General features: G+C 42.5%; 1 protein-coding gene across 2 annotated transcripts in view; it reads left to right on the top strand.

Moving 5' to 3' along the window:
* SH3RF1 (SH3 domain containing ring finger 1) overlaps nt 1–20,082 on the top strand; it is a 180,789-nt gene that overhangs the window by 519 nt on the left and 160,188 nt on the right. For both annotated transcript variants that reach the window (XM_080677041.1, XM_080677042.1), the window contains exon 2: nt 1,190–1,674. In XM_080677041.1, the coding sequence (XP_080533167.1) occupies nt 1,282–1,674 (393 nt within the window). In that variant the 5' untranslated portion in view covers nt 1,190–1,281. The remainder of the gene's footprint in view (nt 1–1,189; nt 1,675–20,082) is intronic.

Below are 20,082 nucleotides of genomic sequence, written 5' to 3'. Positions count from 1 at the left end.
CTTGAAAACTTCCAGCTGGGGGGTGGGGGGTGGGGTTGGGTTCGGTGCCCGGCCTGACCTAAAAGGAGGCGGAGATTCAGGAGCTCCCCATGCGGGCACCGGCCGAGCCGCAGCCCCAGCTCGGGACCCTGTCCTGCGGGTGCGGGCGACACCTGGCCCGGGTGTGTCTGCGGCGCGCGGCCGCGCCTCCCTGTGGCTCAGGTCTACCTGTGCCGGCGGCGTGGGAGAGGGTGCAGTCCCGGCTCCCCCGCCCCGGCTCTGTCAAGCACAGCTGTGAACGCTCCCACCCAAACCTTTTCGCCCCCTCTCTTAGACGTTCACGTCTCCATGTATTTTGGTGGTGGTGGGAGAGCGGCGCAGTCCCTGGTGTAAAGGCTTTTTCCCTGAACGGCCCCGGGTTCATATTATGCCCCCAGTTTTCAGTGCAGCATTCCATGGCCAGATTCTTTAGGTGATAATTTTGCCAGGTTTTCTGAATGGGATTAGGACAGGCCGTTCAGAAATCCGTTTCAGAGTTTGTCAACCACTGCCCTGAAGGCTGCTTTTATATTTCAGCTGCTTTCAGGCAGATCTGGAGTGGTGTCCTTTAGAATTGTCACAACCTTCAGCTCATTTTGGTTTGGGCAGGATTAAACAGTGCTATTTTTAAGGCCAGCGAAGAAACATATGTATTCAATATTGGGATCATTTACCACAAGTGATCACATGAGGCATGGTTTTTCTTAAAAGCTAAAGTATCTTTAAAAATTGGGAATTTTGTTGGATTTAAAAGTGATTTCAGGTGTAGAAAACTTTCAGTTGCTTCTGTCCAGCTTCTCATACGAGTTGAGGGCTCTATTAAGGCAGCTCATAGCACTTTGAGAGCTGAAGAAATCATGGTCTTTATTGCATTTCATAAATCCTATTTATTGCACGAATCCCGTGGAGGACTTCATAGCTGTTTCTGCACAGTGAACTCCTAACTATCGCTAGGGATTAATTTTGAATTGTTTTTAAAAGCCCATTTTGTTTTTAATTGTTGGCTTTGGAGATCAGGAACCACATTCCAAAGCAAAGCTGCACTATTCAGAGGAAGCACTTTTGTGTACTTTTTGGTTCTTGGCTCTTCTGAGCCTTTTCCCCAGATAACAATAGTTATTTTTTTCTCTCCCTTCCTCCCCCCTTCCGCACCCTCCTCCCGTGACTCCAGAGCACAGTCTGAAATGGATGTTACATGAATCACTTTAAGGGCTGCATACAACTATGAACATTTCTGAAGCTTTTCCTCAGTAAACGGTAAAGATGGATGAATCTGCCTTGTTGGATCTTCTGGAGTGTCCTGTGTGTCTAGAGCGGCTGGATGCTTCTGCCAAGGTTTTGCCTTGCCAGCACACATTTTGCAAACGATGTTTGCTGGGGATCGTAGGTTCCCGAAATGAACTCCGATGTCCCGAGTGCAGGACTCTGGTTGGCTCGGGCGTTGAGGAGCTTCCCAGTAACATCCTGCTGGTCAGACTTCTGGATGGTATCAAGCAGAGGCCTTGGAAGCCTGGCCCTGGTGGGGGCAGTGGGACGAACTGCACCAACGCATTGAGAGTTCAGAGCAGCTCCGTGGCTAACTGTAGCTCGAAAGATCTGCAGAGCTCCCAGGGTGGACAGCAGCAGCGTGTGCAAGCCTGGAGCCCCCCAGTGAGGGTGAGTAGCCTGCAAGGCAGTTTGCTTAGTAATGGTGTGGTAATGACCACATATTTTTCTTTATTCTCCAACTTGATGTTTTCTAAATCAACCTATTGCTAAAAAAGCCACACGTACTATAACAGATAGGAAATGATGCTTCAGGGTATTTTTCTTCCCTTTTGGAATGAAATTGGATATAGATAATCAATTTTCTTGTTTTTAATTTTTCTCCAGATAATCTCTATTATCTTTTCAGAAACAAATAGCAATTCAATGAAACCTAAAAAACACAGCATCTTTTTGTGACCAATTTAAAATGGAAATTTGTTACGGTTTTACTTTGTTGATGGATTTGGGAGAGCCATGATTATGTATGTATGTGTACATTTGTGTATACATGTTATAAACATGTGTGAGAGTAAATCATAAGTAGGAAGTCAGGCCTTAATTTTTATGTTGCTTAGAGCACAGAATTTTCTGGTTGGGGGAATTCTTAACAAATCATGGCCACAGGTAGCAGAGTTTCGTTGCTATAGCAACGAAATGTCATTTAGGACTATGCTAAAACAGCAAGAGAATCTAGCTTTATGTTGGGTTTTTACAGAAAGTGAAATTAAATATTCCATTAAAATGGTTTTTCTTGGGTTTTGGGTTTGGGCTGAAATAATTTTAAGTGAAGTTAAATATTTCGATAGTTATAACAAATTTCTAGAAGGTAAGGTATTCTGAATAAATCTGAATTTATGTTATGGGTGATGACACACCAATAAGATATGCTTTGCTCATCTTTATAATAATAAAAAGTAATTATGGGCTGCATACAACTATGAATATTTGTATAGTTAAAACAATTCCATTTGTGTTGGAAGAAACAATTTTGATAATTGGCCAAAACTGATAAAAAATATTTTTAAAGAACAGTCAATCTGGATGAGAATATATTTTTTTCAAATATTTGTAGTACACACACAAAACTGGCTTCTTTTATTTAATGTTGGAACAACCCATTGGGACAGCATTAGATGGTATAAATTTATAAATGTGACTATCAGACAACTGTAGCTGAGTATAGCCTTATAACCATTTCCTTCCCTCTCAGGCCATCTTTTAAAATGCTATATTTATATCACTAGAAGTAACATATGTAAAGCATTTTAATCACTAGAAAACAGTTTCATCACTAGCATAGTAAGATTTCTCTTGCTTCTCCTATTTAAGATTTTTAAGATAGTAATGACTTTGGCTTATGGAGGTTTTCTTTCCCTATTTGAAGCTCACATGTAAAATTGATCTGCTTATAGCACTTTTCTTAGACTTCTTTTATTTTATGGAGTTTACTGATACCTTGATTAGTGGATATGGACTCATCAATATTTCAACTACAGAATCAGTGATCAAGTTGATCATTTCTGAGACACCTGACCCAGGTCTGCTTAGTTTAATTAGGGAGTTAGATTTACTTCTTTGGAGAGATTTGGTTTCCTTGTTAATTAGACTAGAGAAGGCATAGCTTCTGGCTATGAATAGAAGTTTCTTAGTGGTTGACACCTTGCCTTACCTGTTGTGAGGAATGCATTGAAGGTTTGATTACTGATAAAAAAGGAATTTAACAAGAGGGCTCAAGCATTCAGCTTGACATTTTTCTTTCTAATAGAAATTGACTATGCAATGTAGTAATGTCCATTTGTTTGAACTGCTAAGCTCCCGAAATTGAGTTTCACTTTTCTTAGTGAAATTTTTGTGAGATTTGTTGATGTTAGTATTATTTTTGTGAGATTTTGTTGATGTTAGTATTATTTTTATGGCTTATACAATTTTCCTAATTCATTTCATGTTTCTTCTTTAGCATGAGGAAAATTACTCACCAAGAAGGGCAACTCAATTTGAGCCTTATAACTTGAGTTGTTGAAGTCCATAAAGGAGATAATATCTGTTACTTTGTGGGTGGCACATTTTTCAGTTATCTGAGTGGATGCAAATGCTGCAATACTTAAAAAAATAGTTTTTTTCAAGTCTAAAAAATTTCTTATCAGTACTTTTTATTTTCAAGTATTCAAAACAACCAGGGCTACATAGATAGCCCAAGCATCTCAAAGGTAAAACATCTCAGAAAATACTCCTTTAAAAAGTGAGAAATCTGTTAGATACAGACATGTGGAGGTTGTAATGTACTCCTTCGGAAACTTCCCTTAGGTGAGGGACCATAATAAATACCAAACGTGCATCTTCCTCCTTTAGATGTTCTGACATGACCAAGCGGCGCATGAGCCTTTTCCACATGTTGCACAAAGCTGAAAGTGATAACATGTGGAATGTTGCTTCAGTTTATTAGTTATGTTCTATGATCCGTTAGATTGTGACCATGTGGCTTCCTCATGTGTTTAGCTGAGGTAGATTGAGTGTTATCAGCAGATACGAACATTTCCAATGTGTGACACACATCTTGTTCCCAGAATTTTAGTGTTTCCTGTCTAATATGAAGGAGAAAATGAAACAGTGTTGGGTTGGAGTCACCAAGGGAGTCCATCGATTCTTTACGCCAAGTAAAGAATTGCTGTTGGTTTTAAGCCAAAGTCAAGCAGTGCAGTGAGCCACAGGGAGGGGGGTGGTTGCAGATAATCTGTTTAATGGACTAAAAAATACCTGCAGAGGGTAGAGTTTTATATATATGCAAAGTGAGATAAGGAAAACATATTTAAGTAATTCCTATAGAAGTACTACCTAATAGCATAGTTAAATTTCTGCTTTCTGTGTGTGATCCCATTGTTCAGGATCTATATCAGTGCGTGTGTGTGTCTGTCTGTCTAGGTATTATTACATAATGATTTCACACTGCCTCAAAGTGAGTTTATTCAGCAGAAATAGATCACACAACCATTGATTTACACTAATTTACACATCACTTACTCTTTTTAAAAAATCTAAAACATATTGAGCACTTACTAGGTTCCAGGCACTGCCCTGGCAGCTGGATAGATAATGATGGACAAACCAGATACAGATTCTGCTTAGCAATTAATGAGTATGTGTCAGCCTCGTTGGAGAGACACACTAACAATAGCAATAGCAATGCAGGTAGGTAATTAAACACTGTAAGTGTCAGAGAGAGCCATGGGAGAGGAAAGAAGGATCTGTGTTATCTATGAGGGTAAATTGTGTGTGTGTGTGTGTGTGTGTGTGTGTGTGTGTGTGCGAGAGAGAGAGAGAGAGAGAGAGAGAGAGAAAGAGAGAAAGAGAGAGAGAGAGAGAGAAAGGTTTTCAAAAACTTCCTTGAAGAAAAGGTATTTGAGCTGAGTTCTGAAGGGTGAAATGATATTATTGGAGATGGGGCTGGGCAGCCACAGGGGCAGAGGGGATGAGTGTTCCAAAGGCCCTGACTGACAGCGCAGGGCATGGCTCCTAGAAAGAACCAACGGAAGGTGAGTGTGAACTAAGTAGGGACAGGGATCATGACCTAAGACCAGGCCTCAAGTGCAGCAATGTGCAAGGCATCAAGGGCCACCACAAGGCCACCTGGGGTTCAGGGCCAGATGCGTGGTGTAGCTAGTCAGTGCCCTGCATCAGAATTAGAAAAACATATCATTGGGACTGAAAATCATTGAGACTGAGTGAACACAAACCTTCAGAACAGAAATGGAGCCTGGGGTCAAAGCCTTGAGAGACAGGAAGGGTAGGGCATTCTGGATATGGGGGGACACAGATGAAATTTCCTCTCTCCTGCAAATGCCCAGTATGCTTCAGTTTCTCCAGAGTCATACCCATACCTCCCTTCTCTCCCTCTCCTTATTGCTGACTATTATGGGCTGAATCGTTTCCCCCAACATTCATAAATTGAAGTCCCATCTCCCCGTACCTCAGAATATGGCTGTGTTTGAGGAATAGCACCTTTAAAGAAGTGGTGAAGGTATATGGGTGTGGCCTAAATCCACAGTATGACTGTTAATCCTTATTAGAGGAGGAGATGAGGAGACAGACACGGAGGTAAGGCCATGTGAAGACACATGGAGAAGATGGTCATCTACAAGCCAAGGAGAGAGGCCTTCAGAAGAACCAAATCCTGCCCACACCTTCATCTTAGACTTCTGGCCTCCAGGACTGAGGAAATGAATGTCGGTTGCTAAAGCCAGCCAATCTGTAATACTTGATAAGGGTAGCTCTAGCAGAGTAATACACTAACGGGATGTATTCCTAAAGGTCAGCCCATCGAGTGGCCTTTCGGTCGGTCCACTGCCAGTTCCATTCAGCCCCAGTTTTCCCACAGACCTGCCGTGGTCCAGCTCGGCCGAGGTGCAATAACCTTGAGAAATTCTTCAGTCCCTACCCACCCTCTTAGATGCCCCAATGACCTGGCATAGTTTTATAAAATGGACGGGAGGTTTATGTGGCAAAATACCGGATTCACCAAAGGTTTTGGAGGAGAGGGTGGGAGGTGCTGGGGAAGAGAGGTTCTAACACTGTTACCTCTCTCCGGTTCTTCTGTAAGTGGGGTCTAGAGAGCGTGCCTTATTGGACGGAGCGGTGTCCACCTGAGGCACCACCCAAAGGAAAGGCAGCAGGAAGAGCATGGAAGGAAGAGAGGAGGAGAAAGGCAGGATGGCAGGAGACTCCAGGGAGAGCATGGAAAGCTAGTGCTAGCTCTGAGTTGCCCCAGGGGCCGCCTTTGACCTCCAGTCAGCGCACAGGGACTTGTGGAGTGTTTCAGGCTCCATTCTGTGCTGTGCTCTGTCCTAGGGCAGAGGTGGCATTAGTGCATGTTTCTGTTGAAAACGTTTACATTTTGGGGGGAGTAAAATATCCAAGAAACACCAAATAAGGCAGCATATAGTGAAACTCCAAACTATGGGGTAAGATATGGAATATGTCTGCCCAGCCAGCGCGTCCGTCTGTCAGCCTGCGCACTGAAGGGTTGCTGGTTTGATTCCCAGTCGGGGCACATACCTGGCTTGTGGATTTGATCCCTGGTTGGGGCACTGAGGGAAGGCAGCTGATCGATGTTTCTCTCTCTCTCCCCTCGTCTCCCTTCCTCTCTCTAAGCATGTCCTTGGGTAAGGTTAGAAAAAAAGAAAAGGTATGGAATAGGTCTCTATAGTGAGGTCCGTGTCGAGTCGCCCCTGGATTTAGTGTCTGGTCCAAAGGTAGATGGAGTAACTGGGTTAAAGTGGACAGGGACACAGAAGCACATACTCCCCCGGTGTGGAAAGTTCAGTCCAGACTCTGGTAAAGGAATAGATGTATCTGTGCAGGCGGGGATGGGTACCTGTATTCATCCACACTGGACCCAAGCACGACCTCTCATGTGGTTTAGATGAGGGAGACTCAGCCATTTCCTGATGATGAGAGAGAATCCTAGATAGGCTGCCTCCTGCACATCCCTTCCTGGGGATGAATTCCAAGTGCTCTGACTGGGAATTGAACCATGACCTGGTTTTTAGGTCAACGCTCAACCACTGAGCCATACTGGCAGGGCAGTCCCTACCTCTGATTCCCTTTCTGTTGCCTGTGGTCTCTTCCTCACTATTCCAAGAGCCCCTGGCTTCTCTTTGCCACCCTCCATTCCTGAACTCTCTTCCTCCTCCAGGAAGGATGCTGCTTTTCTCACTGCAGTCAGACACTCACTCTGCTCGAGTAATCCAGCCCCTCTGCCATCCATTGCTTTCACATGGTTTAAGCCAGGGGTGGGCAAACTTTTTGACTCGAGAGCCACAATGGGTTCTTAAACTGGACCGGAGGGCCGGAACAAAAGCATGGATGGAGTGTTTGTGTGAACTAATATAAATTCAAAGTAAAGGAGCGGTGGGGAGAGCAAGAGAACCAAGAGAATCGGATAGAACAGCCGGATCCGGCCCGCGGGCCGTAGTTTGCCCAAGGCTGGTTTAAGCCAACCTGAGACAATACATGACAAGCCTTTTTTATTCTAAGGTCAAGAGGCAAATGACTTTGCAGTTCACTTTGTAGCAGGATTCTTCAGGAGGAACCACAATAGTAGAGCAGCGTCATACGTGCAGTATAGGGAAGCGTGTTGGTGATAGAAATCTCACACATGGGAACAGCTTTGCTAGGAAGGCTCCCTCATTGTGGAACGTAGTAGACGTTCCCTCTCCCAAAGCTTTTATCATGAACAGTGTGTATATGTCCCTCCCCTCTTTCTCCTACTCCTCCTTTTTTAATTTCAGAGACTTCTGAAAGTAGTGACCTTAAGAAGAGCATTTCTGAGCCCCACCACCCTTTCTGAGGCCCTGCAGTCCTTGGTAGTGTATGTGCCTGCCAGTGCCTTAGTCAAGGGGATGGCAGCAGTTGCTTCATGAATGGCAGCATATGGGGAGCTGTAAACACGGCCAATTTAAACACAGATGTGTGAGTGGGCTCTTTGGGGGTAGCTGAGAAGGGAATGGAGGTGCCATTTCAAAGGGTTGACAGTAGCAGTTAAGTAGCAGATTATTTGCATTGTGAAACATGGCAAAAGAGCAGTAGGAGGATGTGCATATCAATTTTTGAGTTACATTAAATATAGTACAGAAAGGCAAGGACTGTCAAGTATAAACATTTTGTTCTGTTAGCCTAAGGAAATAATAAATTTCTTAAAGTATTTTTTTATAAGAAAAGAAATCCTTTTGAAACACTGCCTGTTCAAATCCAGCAATGAATGGAGTGAATTTTCATTATTTTAAAGTATAGTAAGTGAACCTAAGCATTGAAATACATAAATGAAATAAAAGTTTACTCTAGGGTGCTCCATGTCTAGTTTTTTTTTTTAATTGATCTTTTATTTCAGAGAGAAAAGGAGAGAGACAGAGAGAGAGAGAAACATCAATGATGAGAGAGAATCATTAATTGGCTGCCTCCTGCACACCCCCTACTGGGGATCGAGCTCACAACCCTGGCATGTGCCCTGACTGGGAATCAAACTGTGACCTCCTGGTTCATAAGTGAACACTCAATCACTGAGCCACACCGCTGGGCTCATGACTAGTTTTTATTTATGTGAGATACCCTCTCAAACAATATAATAGTAATAGAATCAGAATATCAGTGTGGAATACATATAGCCCTGGCATTTGTACCAGGTGTACCAGTTAATAATGCAGATTTTGTAATAAAAGAAAACATGATAATTTCAAGAGAAACTTCAAAAGTGCTTTATTCAAAGTAATGTCCATTGTTAGCTACACATTTCCCCCATCTTTCAGGTAATTTGTGGATACCGTCCCAATAGAACTTTTCTTGTTTTGAGGCAAACCATTCACAGACCCAATTTTCCATTTCTTCGTACGTTTTGAAGTGCTGCTCAGAAGTGCGTGTGCCATCGATCAGAACACGTGGTAATCTGAAGGAGCAAGGTCTGGTGAATACGGTGGGTGGGTTAATACTTCCCAGGCAAGATCTTCTGAGGTGTCTTTAACTGGTTTTGAAGTGTGTGATGGTGCGTTATCATGAAGCAAAATTACTTTGCCGTGTCTTCTGGCACATTCTGGTCGTTTTACAATCAAAGCATAGTTCAAATTGATTATTTGTTGTCGGTAGCGTTCAGTATTAACGGTTTCACCTGGTTTTAGAAGCTCAAAATACACCACACCTTTCTGATCCCACCAAACGCAGAGCATTGTCTTCTTTCCGAAGTGATTTTGCCTTGCAGTCAATGTTGATGGTTGACCTGGATCAACCGATGATTTTGTGCATTTGGGATTCTCAAAATATATCCACTTTTCATCACCAGTCATGATTCGATGCAAAAAAGACATTCTTTCGTGCCGTTGAAGCAACATTTTACTGATGACTTTTCGGTTTTCCATTTGTCTTTCGTTGATGTGGCACCCATTTTCCTTCCTTTTAAAATCTTTCCCATTGCTTGTAAATGATCGGAAATTGTTTGCTGAGCAACATTTAATCTTTCTGCAAGTTGTTTTTGAGTTTGACACGCATCTTCATCCAATAATGCTTGTAATTGTTGGTCTTCAAACTTTTTTGGTTGACCTGGACATTCTTTGTCTTTCACATTGAAATCATCACTTTTTTTTAAAAAAAATACATATTTTATTGATTTTTTACAGAGAGGAAGGGAGAGGGATAGCGAGTTAGAAACATCGATGAGAGAAACATCGATCAGCTGCCTCCTGCACACTCCCCACTGGGTATGTGCCCACAACCAAGGCACATGCCCTTGACCAGAATCGAACCTGGGACCCTTGAGTCCACAGGCCGACGCTCTATCCACTGAGCCAAACCAGTCAGGGCTGAAATCATCACTTTTAAAGCATTTAAACCAGCGTTCTCAAGTATCTTGAGATGGAGCATGTTCACCATAAGCTTCCCAAAGTATATGATAACCTTCAGCAGCACTTTTCTTCAAAACAAAGTAATGAATTAAAACTTCCCGCAAATGCTTTTTTTTGGGCCCAAAATTCGACATTTTTAAGCGTAAAAATACCTATAATGTTAACACCTTCAGCAAATTTGACATATGAAGTTTTTTTTTTTTAAAATATATTTTATTGATATTTTTACAGAGAGGAAGGGAGAGGGATAGAGAGTTAGAAACATCGATGAGAGAGAAACATCGATTAGCTGCCTCCTGCACACCCCCTACTGGGGATGTGCCCGCAACCCAGGTACGTGCCCTTGACCGGAATCGAACCTGGGACCCCTCAGTCTGCAGGCTGACGCTCTATCCACTGAGCCAAACCGGTTTCGGCGACATATGAAGTTTTGAAGCTTGCTGTCAATACAACAAAATAGCATACATATCAAATCGCATGCATATCAACATATGTGTAACTCCATCTATTGAAAAAATCCGCATTATTAACCGGTACACCTGAAGTGTGTTTGGGCACTGATATTTGAAAGTTGAACTTTTGATTTATTATAAGGAGATTCAGTTCCTATAAAGCTAAAAATATTCTTTCACTTCTAATTATATCACTGCTTAGTTTTAAAGATCTTTAAATAAATTTAAAAGTTCTTTAACACATTAAATACATAGATTAAACATTAACATATGTAATAGAATTAAATTTCAAACCTTAAATATTTGTTTTGCTCAGCTTATGCATAGTGACATTAGTTAGCAAATCTCTCCATATTTTTCCATTGTTAAACTTGTCTTTTAAGCACACTCTTGGATAAATTACTTCCAGCATTTCATGTGTTTTTACTTTTTTCCCCCATAGTAGAACACGATTGAAGAGTTTTAAGTCCATGAGGCAAAATATTTTGGTAGGCCTAATTATTTTCATTCAGTATTATGTATTTCATAGTATATAATATTATGTGCTGGTATGAGCACTTATTTTATACTAGAAGATATTGAAAGCCTTGATTCTTTACTACAAAGACAGGGATACTGTTGGAAGTGAAGTGTTGGTTGAAAGGCACCATCACATGACAGCTTGAAATGTTGACATATTCCAAGATAGCCCAACTCCAGCACCAGAGAAGTAGGGTCTCCGCATAGGAGTATGAAAATGTATGCTGTGTGGAAACCGAGGATCACCTATGTGGTGGCAAGAAAGGAGACCTGGGTTCTCATCTTGCCTTTGTGACTATAAGCCAGTGATTTCTCTTCCACAGGCCTGAGTTTCCTCTTTTATACAATGAGGGCTTGTCTCATAGCAGAGTCCCTTTGCTGCCTTGACATTTTGGAAATAATTACCCTAGCAAAGGCCAACTTTGATAGTGAGCATTTAGAACCAACTGAGATTGGGGTCTGGATATCCTCTTGGTGTTGTGAGATGAATGTGCCTCTCACAGTCATCCATGGGCACCAGGATCTGCCCTAATATCCCCTTAGAAGCCACACTGTGTCTGCCACAGGAACCTCCGGATGAATTGATGAGTAATCGGGGCATGAGAAGAGAGGCAGAGCAGAAAAGCAAGGGCAGCTTGGGGAGCCTGGCCTAGGATCAGTCTCTAAACTGGGCTGGTGTGCGTGATGGGCCTTCAGTGGCCTGGAATGATCTACCCCGAGGATATTTTTTTGCATTGATTTTTTTTTAAGAGAGAGGGGAAGGGAGGGAGGGGTGAAAGAGAGAGAGAGAGAGAGAGAGAGAGAGAGAGAGGAAGAGAAACATCGATGTGAGAGAGACACATCGATTGGTTACCTCCTGCATGTGCCCCGACTGGGCAGGGGATCAAACCTGCAACCCAGGTATGTGCCCTTGACCGGGAATCAGACCCGCAACCCTTCGGTGCACAGGCCAGTGCTCTAACCATTGAGCACACGGGCCAGGGCAGGAATGATCTACCTTTATTCTGCCTGAATACTACCTTCGTGTAAAGTTGTCACACTGCCTGAAATTTCAGCACTTAGAGATTGAAATTTAGTTGTCCACATACTAAAATGTTCTCTTTGAAAGGGTATGGATTTATCCAGTCCCATTGCTTTTCCCACACTTACTGAGGTGAGAACACCCACTCTGATGGACAGGAAGTTTATGCTGAAAGGGGAGGGATGGACACGGAGTTTCTTTGGGGTCAGACAAGCCTGCATGGGGGAAGTGCAGTGAGGGGCTAAGGTGGGGTTTAATTTATCCCCTACTCTGGGACACTTTTGAGAGGAAAAGGGATGCTGCTGATGATTTTGCAGAGTCAACAGCAGTCATCCGGGACTGTCTGGGGCAAACAGGGCCATGTGGTTACCCTAACTGAGGGCGGTGTGAGCGAGCCCAGGACATAGAAGAAGGTTTCACCAAGTGTGGGGAAGATGCCAAAGAACACAGAAGCTCTTTCAGAAATGTGCAGGGGAAGTGAGGGGAATTGATTTCTTCCTCTGAATGCTCCTTTCTGTGTGCTTTGTGGTTTCGCTAGAGCAAAAATGGGATGTAATACAAAAGGCAGGGGTTTTAGCATCAGGCCAACCTTCTTCTGTTTCTTGTTATCTGTGTGGCTCTTGGGCATGTTATTTCCTTAGTCTAATTTCTTAATTTGTAAAATGATGACAATCTGCTTTCCAGGGTTGTGAGGATTACAGGAGGTAAGAGATCGTAAACACCCAGGACCTAGTAGATACTCAGTAAATGCCAGTACCGTCTGTTTTCACGCTTTCCAGATATTAGAACTTTTAGTACCATATGTCAGTTATATTGTAAAATAAAATCTGTGTGTGTGAGGGTACACATGTGGGCGGGTGTGGTCTGATAATTTATTTTTTCAAAATTTTTTATTGATTTCAGAGAGGAAGGGAGAGGAAGAGAGAGATGGACACATCAATGAGAAAGAATCATTGATTGGCTTCCTCCTGCACGTTCCCTACTGGAGATCAAGCCTGCAACCCGGGCATGTGCCCTGACGGGGAATCAAACCATGACTGCCTGGTTCATAGGGCGATGCTCAACCACTGAGCCACACTGGCAGGGCTGATAGTTAACATTTATAATGTTTTTTTTAAAAAATATATATATTATCGATTTTTTTTACAGAGAGGAAGGGAGAGGGATAGTTAGAAACATCGATGAGAGAGAAACATCAATCAGCTGCCTCCTGCACACCCCCTACTGGGGATGTGCCCGCAATCAACGTATATGCCTTTGACTGGAATCGAACCTGGGACCCTTCAGTCTGCAGGCTGACGCTCTATCCACTGAGCCAAACAGGTTAGGGCAACATTTATAATGTTAGTGCCATAGGATATTTGGTTCTGTTTTAAGCAGCCAACTTAAACTTCAGGTACACAAGCTGTTCATCAGTTAGTGACTGCAAATGATGTCACTAAAGAGGTGGTTTGTTCTGGTCCTCCCAGTACTTGTAGTGCGATACGGGTTCTCTGGGTCTCACTTGTGAAAGGAGATGGTGAACACCTTTATCTCTTGTACCCCTTCCTGTTCCCTCATCCTGGGGTGAGAGACCCAGCCAGCAGATCAAGTATCTGTTAGACAATCTGTGACGGGTTTCATTGCTTCTCTCTTTTTTTTTTCTTCTCTCTTGATGATGTGGGGAAACTAATAGTTCAAATATTTTCTTTTCTTTTTTTCTTTTTAACTTTATTTATTTTTATTGAATTTGTTGGGGGGGACATTGGTTAATAAAATTATACAGGTTTCAAGTATACAATTCTATGGTACATCATCTGTATATTGCATTGTGTGTCCACCATCCAAAGTCAAACCTTCTTCTGTCACATATATTTGACACTTAGCTCCTTTAAGAGTGTCTTTTGTGGAGCTTTGGGAAGGCTCCGATGGCCATGTCTTTAAGGAAGAGAGAATCTTGAGTAACTGCAGGAAGTAATGACCATGTGGAAGAGAGCTGTGGAGGAGCTGGAGGCTGTCACCGAGACCGTTTGGCACAAAAGGGTATGGAATGCATAACCAAGTTTTGTCCTGTTGAATGCCAAACTCTCCCTTAAAAAGAAATGCCAAAGAGACCTTTTAATAGTTTTAGACGCCCTGACCGGTTTGGCTCAGTGGATAGAGCATCGGCCTGTGGACTGAAGGGTCCCAGGTTCGATTCTGGTTAAGGGCATGTACCTTGGTTGTGGGCACATCCCCAGTACGGGGTGTTCAGGAGGCAGATGATCGATGTTTCTCTCTCATCGATGTTTCTAACTCTCTATCCCTCTCCCTTCCTCTCTGTGAAAAAATCAATAAAATATATTAAAAAAAAAAGTTTTAGAGAGGAGACTCATTTTGGAACTTACCAGAATAAAAATGTAAGGTAGGGAAAAATTGTCAATAATTTGTATATTTACTTCATAAAATCCTTAAAGCATTATTAGGAGGTAAAAAGTATTATGGACATTTTTAAAATAAGAAACAAGATCATTTCACTTATGCATCTCCTCTCCACAGAAACTTCTTCCACTCCCTGGTGTCTTCCACATTGCTGTACCCAGAGTCTGTTAGGTCCCACAGCTCCAATCATGTCATTCTCCCCAAAAGTCTGCTGTGCATCCCTATTACCTTGAACAGTAGTTTTCAAACTTTTAGTTTTTCATTGCAGAATTCTTTTATGAAGGGAAAAATGTATAGATTTTATCTGTATCTATTTATGTGTAAATCAATTTATATTTATCTATTTTTTTGAAGACAGACTTTTTATAAGTTCAGAATAATAATATTTAATTATTATCAAGTTGACCAAAGAAACTACTCTGATAAAGAGACCTTTGAAATTCGGCAGTGAAATATAGATGAAAATGAATATTAGTGTTATTCAACATTAGTAGTCAATACCTGCATTTTATTATAATAAAAAGAAAACCCTGATCCATGCAGATAGTCATAAATCTGTTGACATTTTATCCAGACTTATCCTTTAAAAATGCAAACCTGATTACTACATTTCACTAACTCCAAAATGCCATCAACTGTATGTTGATTTACGTTATTTTATGAATAGCACAGAAAGAAAAAAAATGCTAATTAAATTTAATTCTGGGGATAAGACGTAAAAAAAGTGTACCTCACAATCATTGGAATTGAGTATTCCAGTCACTTCCTCCTCTTAAAAATCAATGGCTCTGGTTCTCGCAGTATCAGGACAAAGCTCCCGATTATGTTGTAAGAAGCCTGCTTGGCCTCGCTACCCTGATCTCTGCACTCCAGCTGCACGGGCCTTCTTTCCAGTCGCCCAATCTTCCAGGTGGCAGACCAAGCCTCAGTTCCTCTGGAGAGTCTTCCTCGACCTCCCCAACCAGGCCTCATCCTGGAGCACGTGTGTGTTTCTCCTTGACAGCACTTACCACGGTTGACATCTCGTTTGGTTCACATTTTAGTTCAGCTTACGTGCTTATTTGCTCAGCATCCAGCTCCATGAGGGCAGAGAACATGTGCTTTTGCTCCCTTCTGTATCCTTAGTGTTGGGCACAGCACCCAGTAGCACCCGTTAGTAGAAAGCACTCAAACATTTGTTGAGTAAATCAAAATCATTTTGTTGCCGATTTTAGGATACTCTTCAATTCAGAGGATCCAGGAGATCCAAACACGTGAGAGTAGTTAATTAAGACTTTAATTTTAGAGTTGCATTACCAATATCTACCAAATTCTGTGTTCTTATCACAAATACCAAGTTCAGACAAAAAGCCCTGAAAATTGCTTACTGTGTCTAGCTTGATGTTATCATCACAAGGTGGTCAATGTGTTTTGGAGGGGACTCTCAGGTTCCATGACCTGTGCTGAGATGGTGCATCTGAGCTTCTCCTGATCTTCAGGTTTTCTCTGTCTGACTGTACCTGCCTTGTACAGACACGAATCCAAACAGGGTTGATCATAGCTCAACCTTCCCAAACAATGACACATTTGTGAGAAAGTCTACTGTATTCACTCACAGTGATGACAGATGCTTTCCTCTGTGGCCTGCACCAAAACATGTTCATCTAGATTTTGGAAGCACGAGTTAAGACGTTGAAATTTTGATACATAAAACATGTGAAGGTGTAGGTATTTCCTTTGTGTTACAACTTTTAAGTGAGTGAAAAATATTCCCAAAGAGAAGATTTGAATAAAATGCTTGTGGAACCTCACTGGTCCATTTATTTGTAAAACCAAAGCGTAATTTGAAAACCACTGACTGTGTGGATCAAGTCTTAATTCTCGATTTACACTTCCTGATCTGCGCCTGGCTGCTCCTCCGCGTACGGACACCAAGCTTTACCAGTACATCCTGCAGCAGTACGTGATTTATCCCTCACCCCCGGAACCAGCGCCGGGCTCGCAGCTCCTCGGCTCACATGACTGTCCCTAGCTCTCCGTCTTCATCTCAGCGCACATCTAGGCCTCATGAAGTCGGCTTGGACCTAGGCAGGATACCTTCCACTGCTCTCACCAGAGGGCTCAGATCCCCACTGTCCAGTCCCCTTGCTGTAGTCTGTGTGGTCGGCAGGGTCCAGGACTTGGTGAGCAAACTCTTCATGAAGCCCTTTCTGTCTCAGCCTTGTCAACCTGGGATCAGGTGATCAACGTCTGGTGGTAGTCTTTGCTCGGCGCTGGGCCTTGTCCTACAATTTCGAACTGAGTCTCCGGCAGCCACGACGCCATCTTGGGACGCCACCGTCGTCGCTAGGGCAACCAGGAAGAGGCGGGGTTTGGTTGGGGTCATGCGGCCAACGCCCTACTTGAAATGGAAATCATCTTTTGAGCTGGCAGGGGTTTGTAACTTGAGGTGATGTTCCCTTTTCCAAGGGTGTCAAGGCACTCTGACCGGTGAACTTTCCACCTCAGGCCTCCGGTGACCCGAAAGGGAATTAGTTCCTGCTACCACGGAGGGGCGGGGGTGACCCCGGCCTCAGATATTTTAAAATGCGGCCTCAGATATTTTAAAATGCATTATCTTTTGACTTCGTTCTTTAAAAAATATATATTATTGATATTTTTACAGAGAGGGATAGAGAGCTAGAAACATCGATGAGAGAGAAACATCAATCAGCTGCCTCCTGCACACCTCCCACCGGGGCTGTACCCGCAACCAAAGTACATGCCCTTGATCAGAATCGAACCCGGGACCCTTCAGTCCGCAGGCCGATGCTCTATCCACTGAGCCAAACCGGTTTCGTTCTTTGGCACAGTATTGAAAAGAGATAGATCCCTATGGCTTCTGTCAGGGAAACGAGGCGTGCTTTGGAGTGCAGTTCTAATTTTGAAAATTAGTGCTAGGAAAGGTTATTCTGCCCTCACATGGGTCTTTTAATGGCACTATTGGCTATACAGTGTGTGTGTGTGTGTGTGTGTGTGTGCGCGCGCGCGCGCACGCGCCCTTTGTGGCTCATTTTTCATATCCCTGTCACCCTCTCCCGCCCTTCCTCCCATAGAATCAAGATTATGTTCTTTAGATAGCTATTACTGGTCAGTTTATCCATGGTTTAATTATTTTTATATCTCCTATCTAGAGCATCTGATTGTGTTTTTTTTTGTTTTTTTTTTAATGTGGCTAGAACCATCTCTGGCAAAAGAAGTGCAGTTGTGTAACTGATAACTTTCTGATGGCTTTGGCAATGCAGCCACAGTGAAGAGCCATACTGCACTTCAGCTTCCAATACGTTTGTATGTTTTTTTAATGGGGCTTCTATTTATAGTTAAAATACCCACTTCCTGATTGTGTAGGGTAAGAAAGGACACGGAGTGAACATGTTCCCAAGATGTCTTGGGGGGAAAAAAAAAGTCTTCCGAAAAGAATGTTTCTAAAGCTTACTGGTAACTTATTCCAGCGCCTTGCAATCTTCCTAGCCAGGAAGTTCTTTTTTTTTTTGTATCAAATACAAATTCCTGTCCTTGCCTTGCCGTTCAGTCACATTCCTCTCGTCCCATCCTTAATGGGAAGAAGCGCTCCCCTGTGCGCTGTCCTTCCTAACCTCGCAGGCCGCTGTGCAGCCAGCCTCCTCCCTGGCATCTTTATCTGGCCTAAGTAACTGTTTCCTTTACGAGTCCTCTTAGGACCCATTTCCTAACGTTTTAATCATTTTAGTCACTCTCCCTTGGACGCTCTCCAGCCTCTGCCGGTCTTGCTCAGGTTCAGGTCCAAAATAGCTCTGAGGCAGATAATAATAAAGTTCCTGTGGAAGGGCTATCCCGTGACTCTCCTGAGCAAGCTGCTCGTTTTTTTACCTGATCTTATGCACCTTTAAAAATAACTCACTGCATTGCTCATTTATACCTTGCCTCGACCCTCAGACAGTTCTCTTCTACTTCTATCAGTTTGGGTTTCTCCCATTTGTTCCTTGAGCCGTTAGTTTTTACTGCCATCCTAATTAAACTGCCTCCCGTGGTTTCTGTCATCCTTCTGGTAGTATCAGCAATTTGTAGCTATTAATGGGAACTAAAAAAATGTCAATCCTAGATGCTATATATTGCTTTAGTAGATATTTGTAATTATATGAATGCTTCGTTTTAAACACATATGTAGCTTGTTTATTACCTTTATTTTAGGTATCCTGTTCCCCCATTCGGTGTTTGATTGTTCTCTAATTGACTGTGTTTTTCTTCTGGCTTCCAAGTGATAAGTAACTTGAGAGCTGGAACTCTTTATGTTTTAAACCTTCTTTTCTCTTCTTTACACTTGAAAAAGTAGTAGCTGTTCCAGTCAGTAAATACATCGTGATGGGAGTGATAGATTGTTCACATTCCAGAATTCCAAGGTCCATTTGGATGCATTCAGATCTTCATAAGAGAGAGTACCTAGCCACACATATAGTTTTGGTGCACTTAACGGTATTCATTTTCCATTATTTAAGTCAGCTATGAATGTATTACCCAAAGGCTGGGTAAACCCTCATGAAATTTAGATGTAATTGGGTCCTGAATAACAGTTCTCTTGAGGGTGGCCCTCGAAACATTTGTGTTGCACCCACCATGGTGGTCTAGAAATCATGTTTTCCTGGTTTATTAGAAAGAATGTTCTGCTGAATTTAATAAGAAGCCTTATAAAAGTTAAAATATGTCACCTATGTTCTTGTATCCCCCAGGCACATCATCATTCTGACATAGAGGAAAATGAAATGGAGTTACTAGGATGCATGTGACCTTTACCAAACACCTTGTGATTTCTCGGCTTGAAAACCTCTGCTTTGGGAATGAAAATGTTACATGTAATAATGGCCTCTGTTTTGATGCAGATTATCGACATACTAAGTAATTCCCGTGTCAGGTAATTCTATGGATGGTAGGAAGCACAGGTCCTGATGTGGTTAGCAATAGCACCTTCCCATGCTCAATCCCAGGAGAGGCAACATGCACATTCACAATGAAATTACAGTTCTTGAGCACAAAGAGGGAAGGGGGAAGAAAAGGGTAGTTAGAAGCATAAATCAGCCCCAAGACACTCTTTGCAATTCTTTTTTTTTTTAAAATATATTTTATTGATTTTTTACAGAGAGGAAGGGAGAGGGATAGAGAGTTAGAAACATCGATGAGAGAGAAACATCGATCAGCTGCCTCCTGCACACCTCCCACTAGAGACATGCCCTTGACCGGAATCGAACCCGGGACCCTTCAGTCCGCAGGCCGACACTCTATCCACTGAGCCAAACCAGTTTCGGCACTCTTTGCACTCTTAAATCATGGACCAACCAACTCTGCTATGAAACCCCACAAGGACCTTGGGCTCTCTAGTTCAGATCCCTGTGATGATTCTCTGTGATTGTTAATGTATCAACAATTTAACGATAATGCATAGATATACCTTGAGTTTATATTAACTCTCAAGAGACTAAGCTATGTGATACCTACAAATAAGTCACATTAAAGTCTACCTAACACAGGGGTAGGGAATCTTTTTTCTGCCTAGGGCCATTTGGATATTTATTTATAACATTATTTGCAAGCCATACATTCATTATCAACTTAACAATTAGCCTGCTATATTTGGTCAAACATTTAATTAACTCCTAATGCCTTGGAAGGGCCAGACCAAATGATTTTGTGGGCCTTACATGGCCCTCGGGCCGGATGTCCCCCACCCCTGAGTCCTAACATTTCATTATAGATGAAAGAGAATGGCATA

Source organism: Plecotus auritus (genome assembly GCF_963455305.1).
Source record: "Plecotus auritus genome assembly, chromosome: 6".
In the NCBI taxonomy this organism is placed as follows: Eukaryota; Metazoa; Chordata; class Mammalia; order Chiroptera; family Vespertilionidae; genus Plecotus; species Plecotus auritus.
Note: the sequence above shows the minus strand (reverse complement) of the source record. Positions and strands in the feature narration are given on the sequence as shown.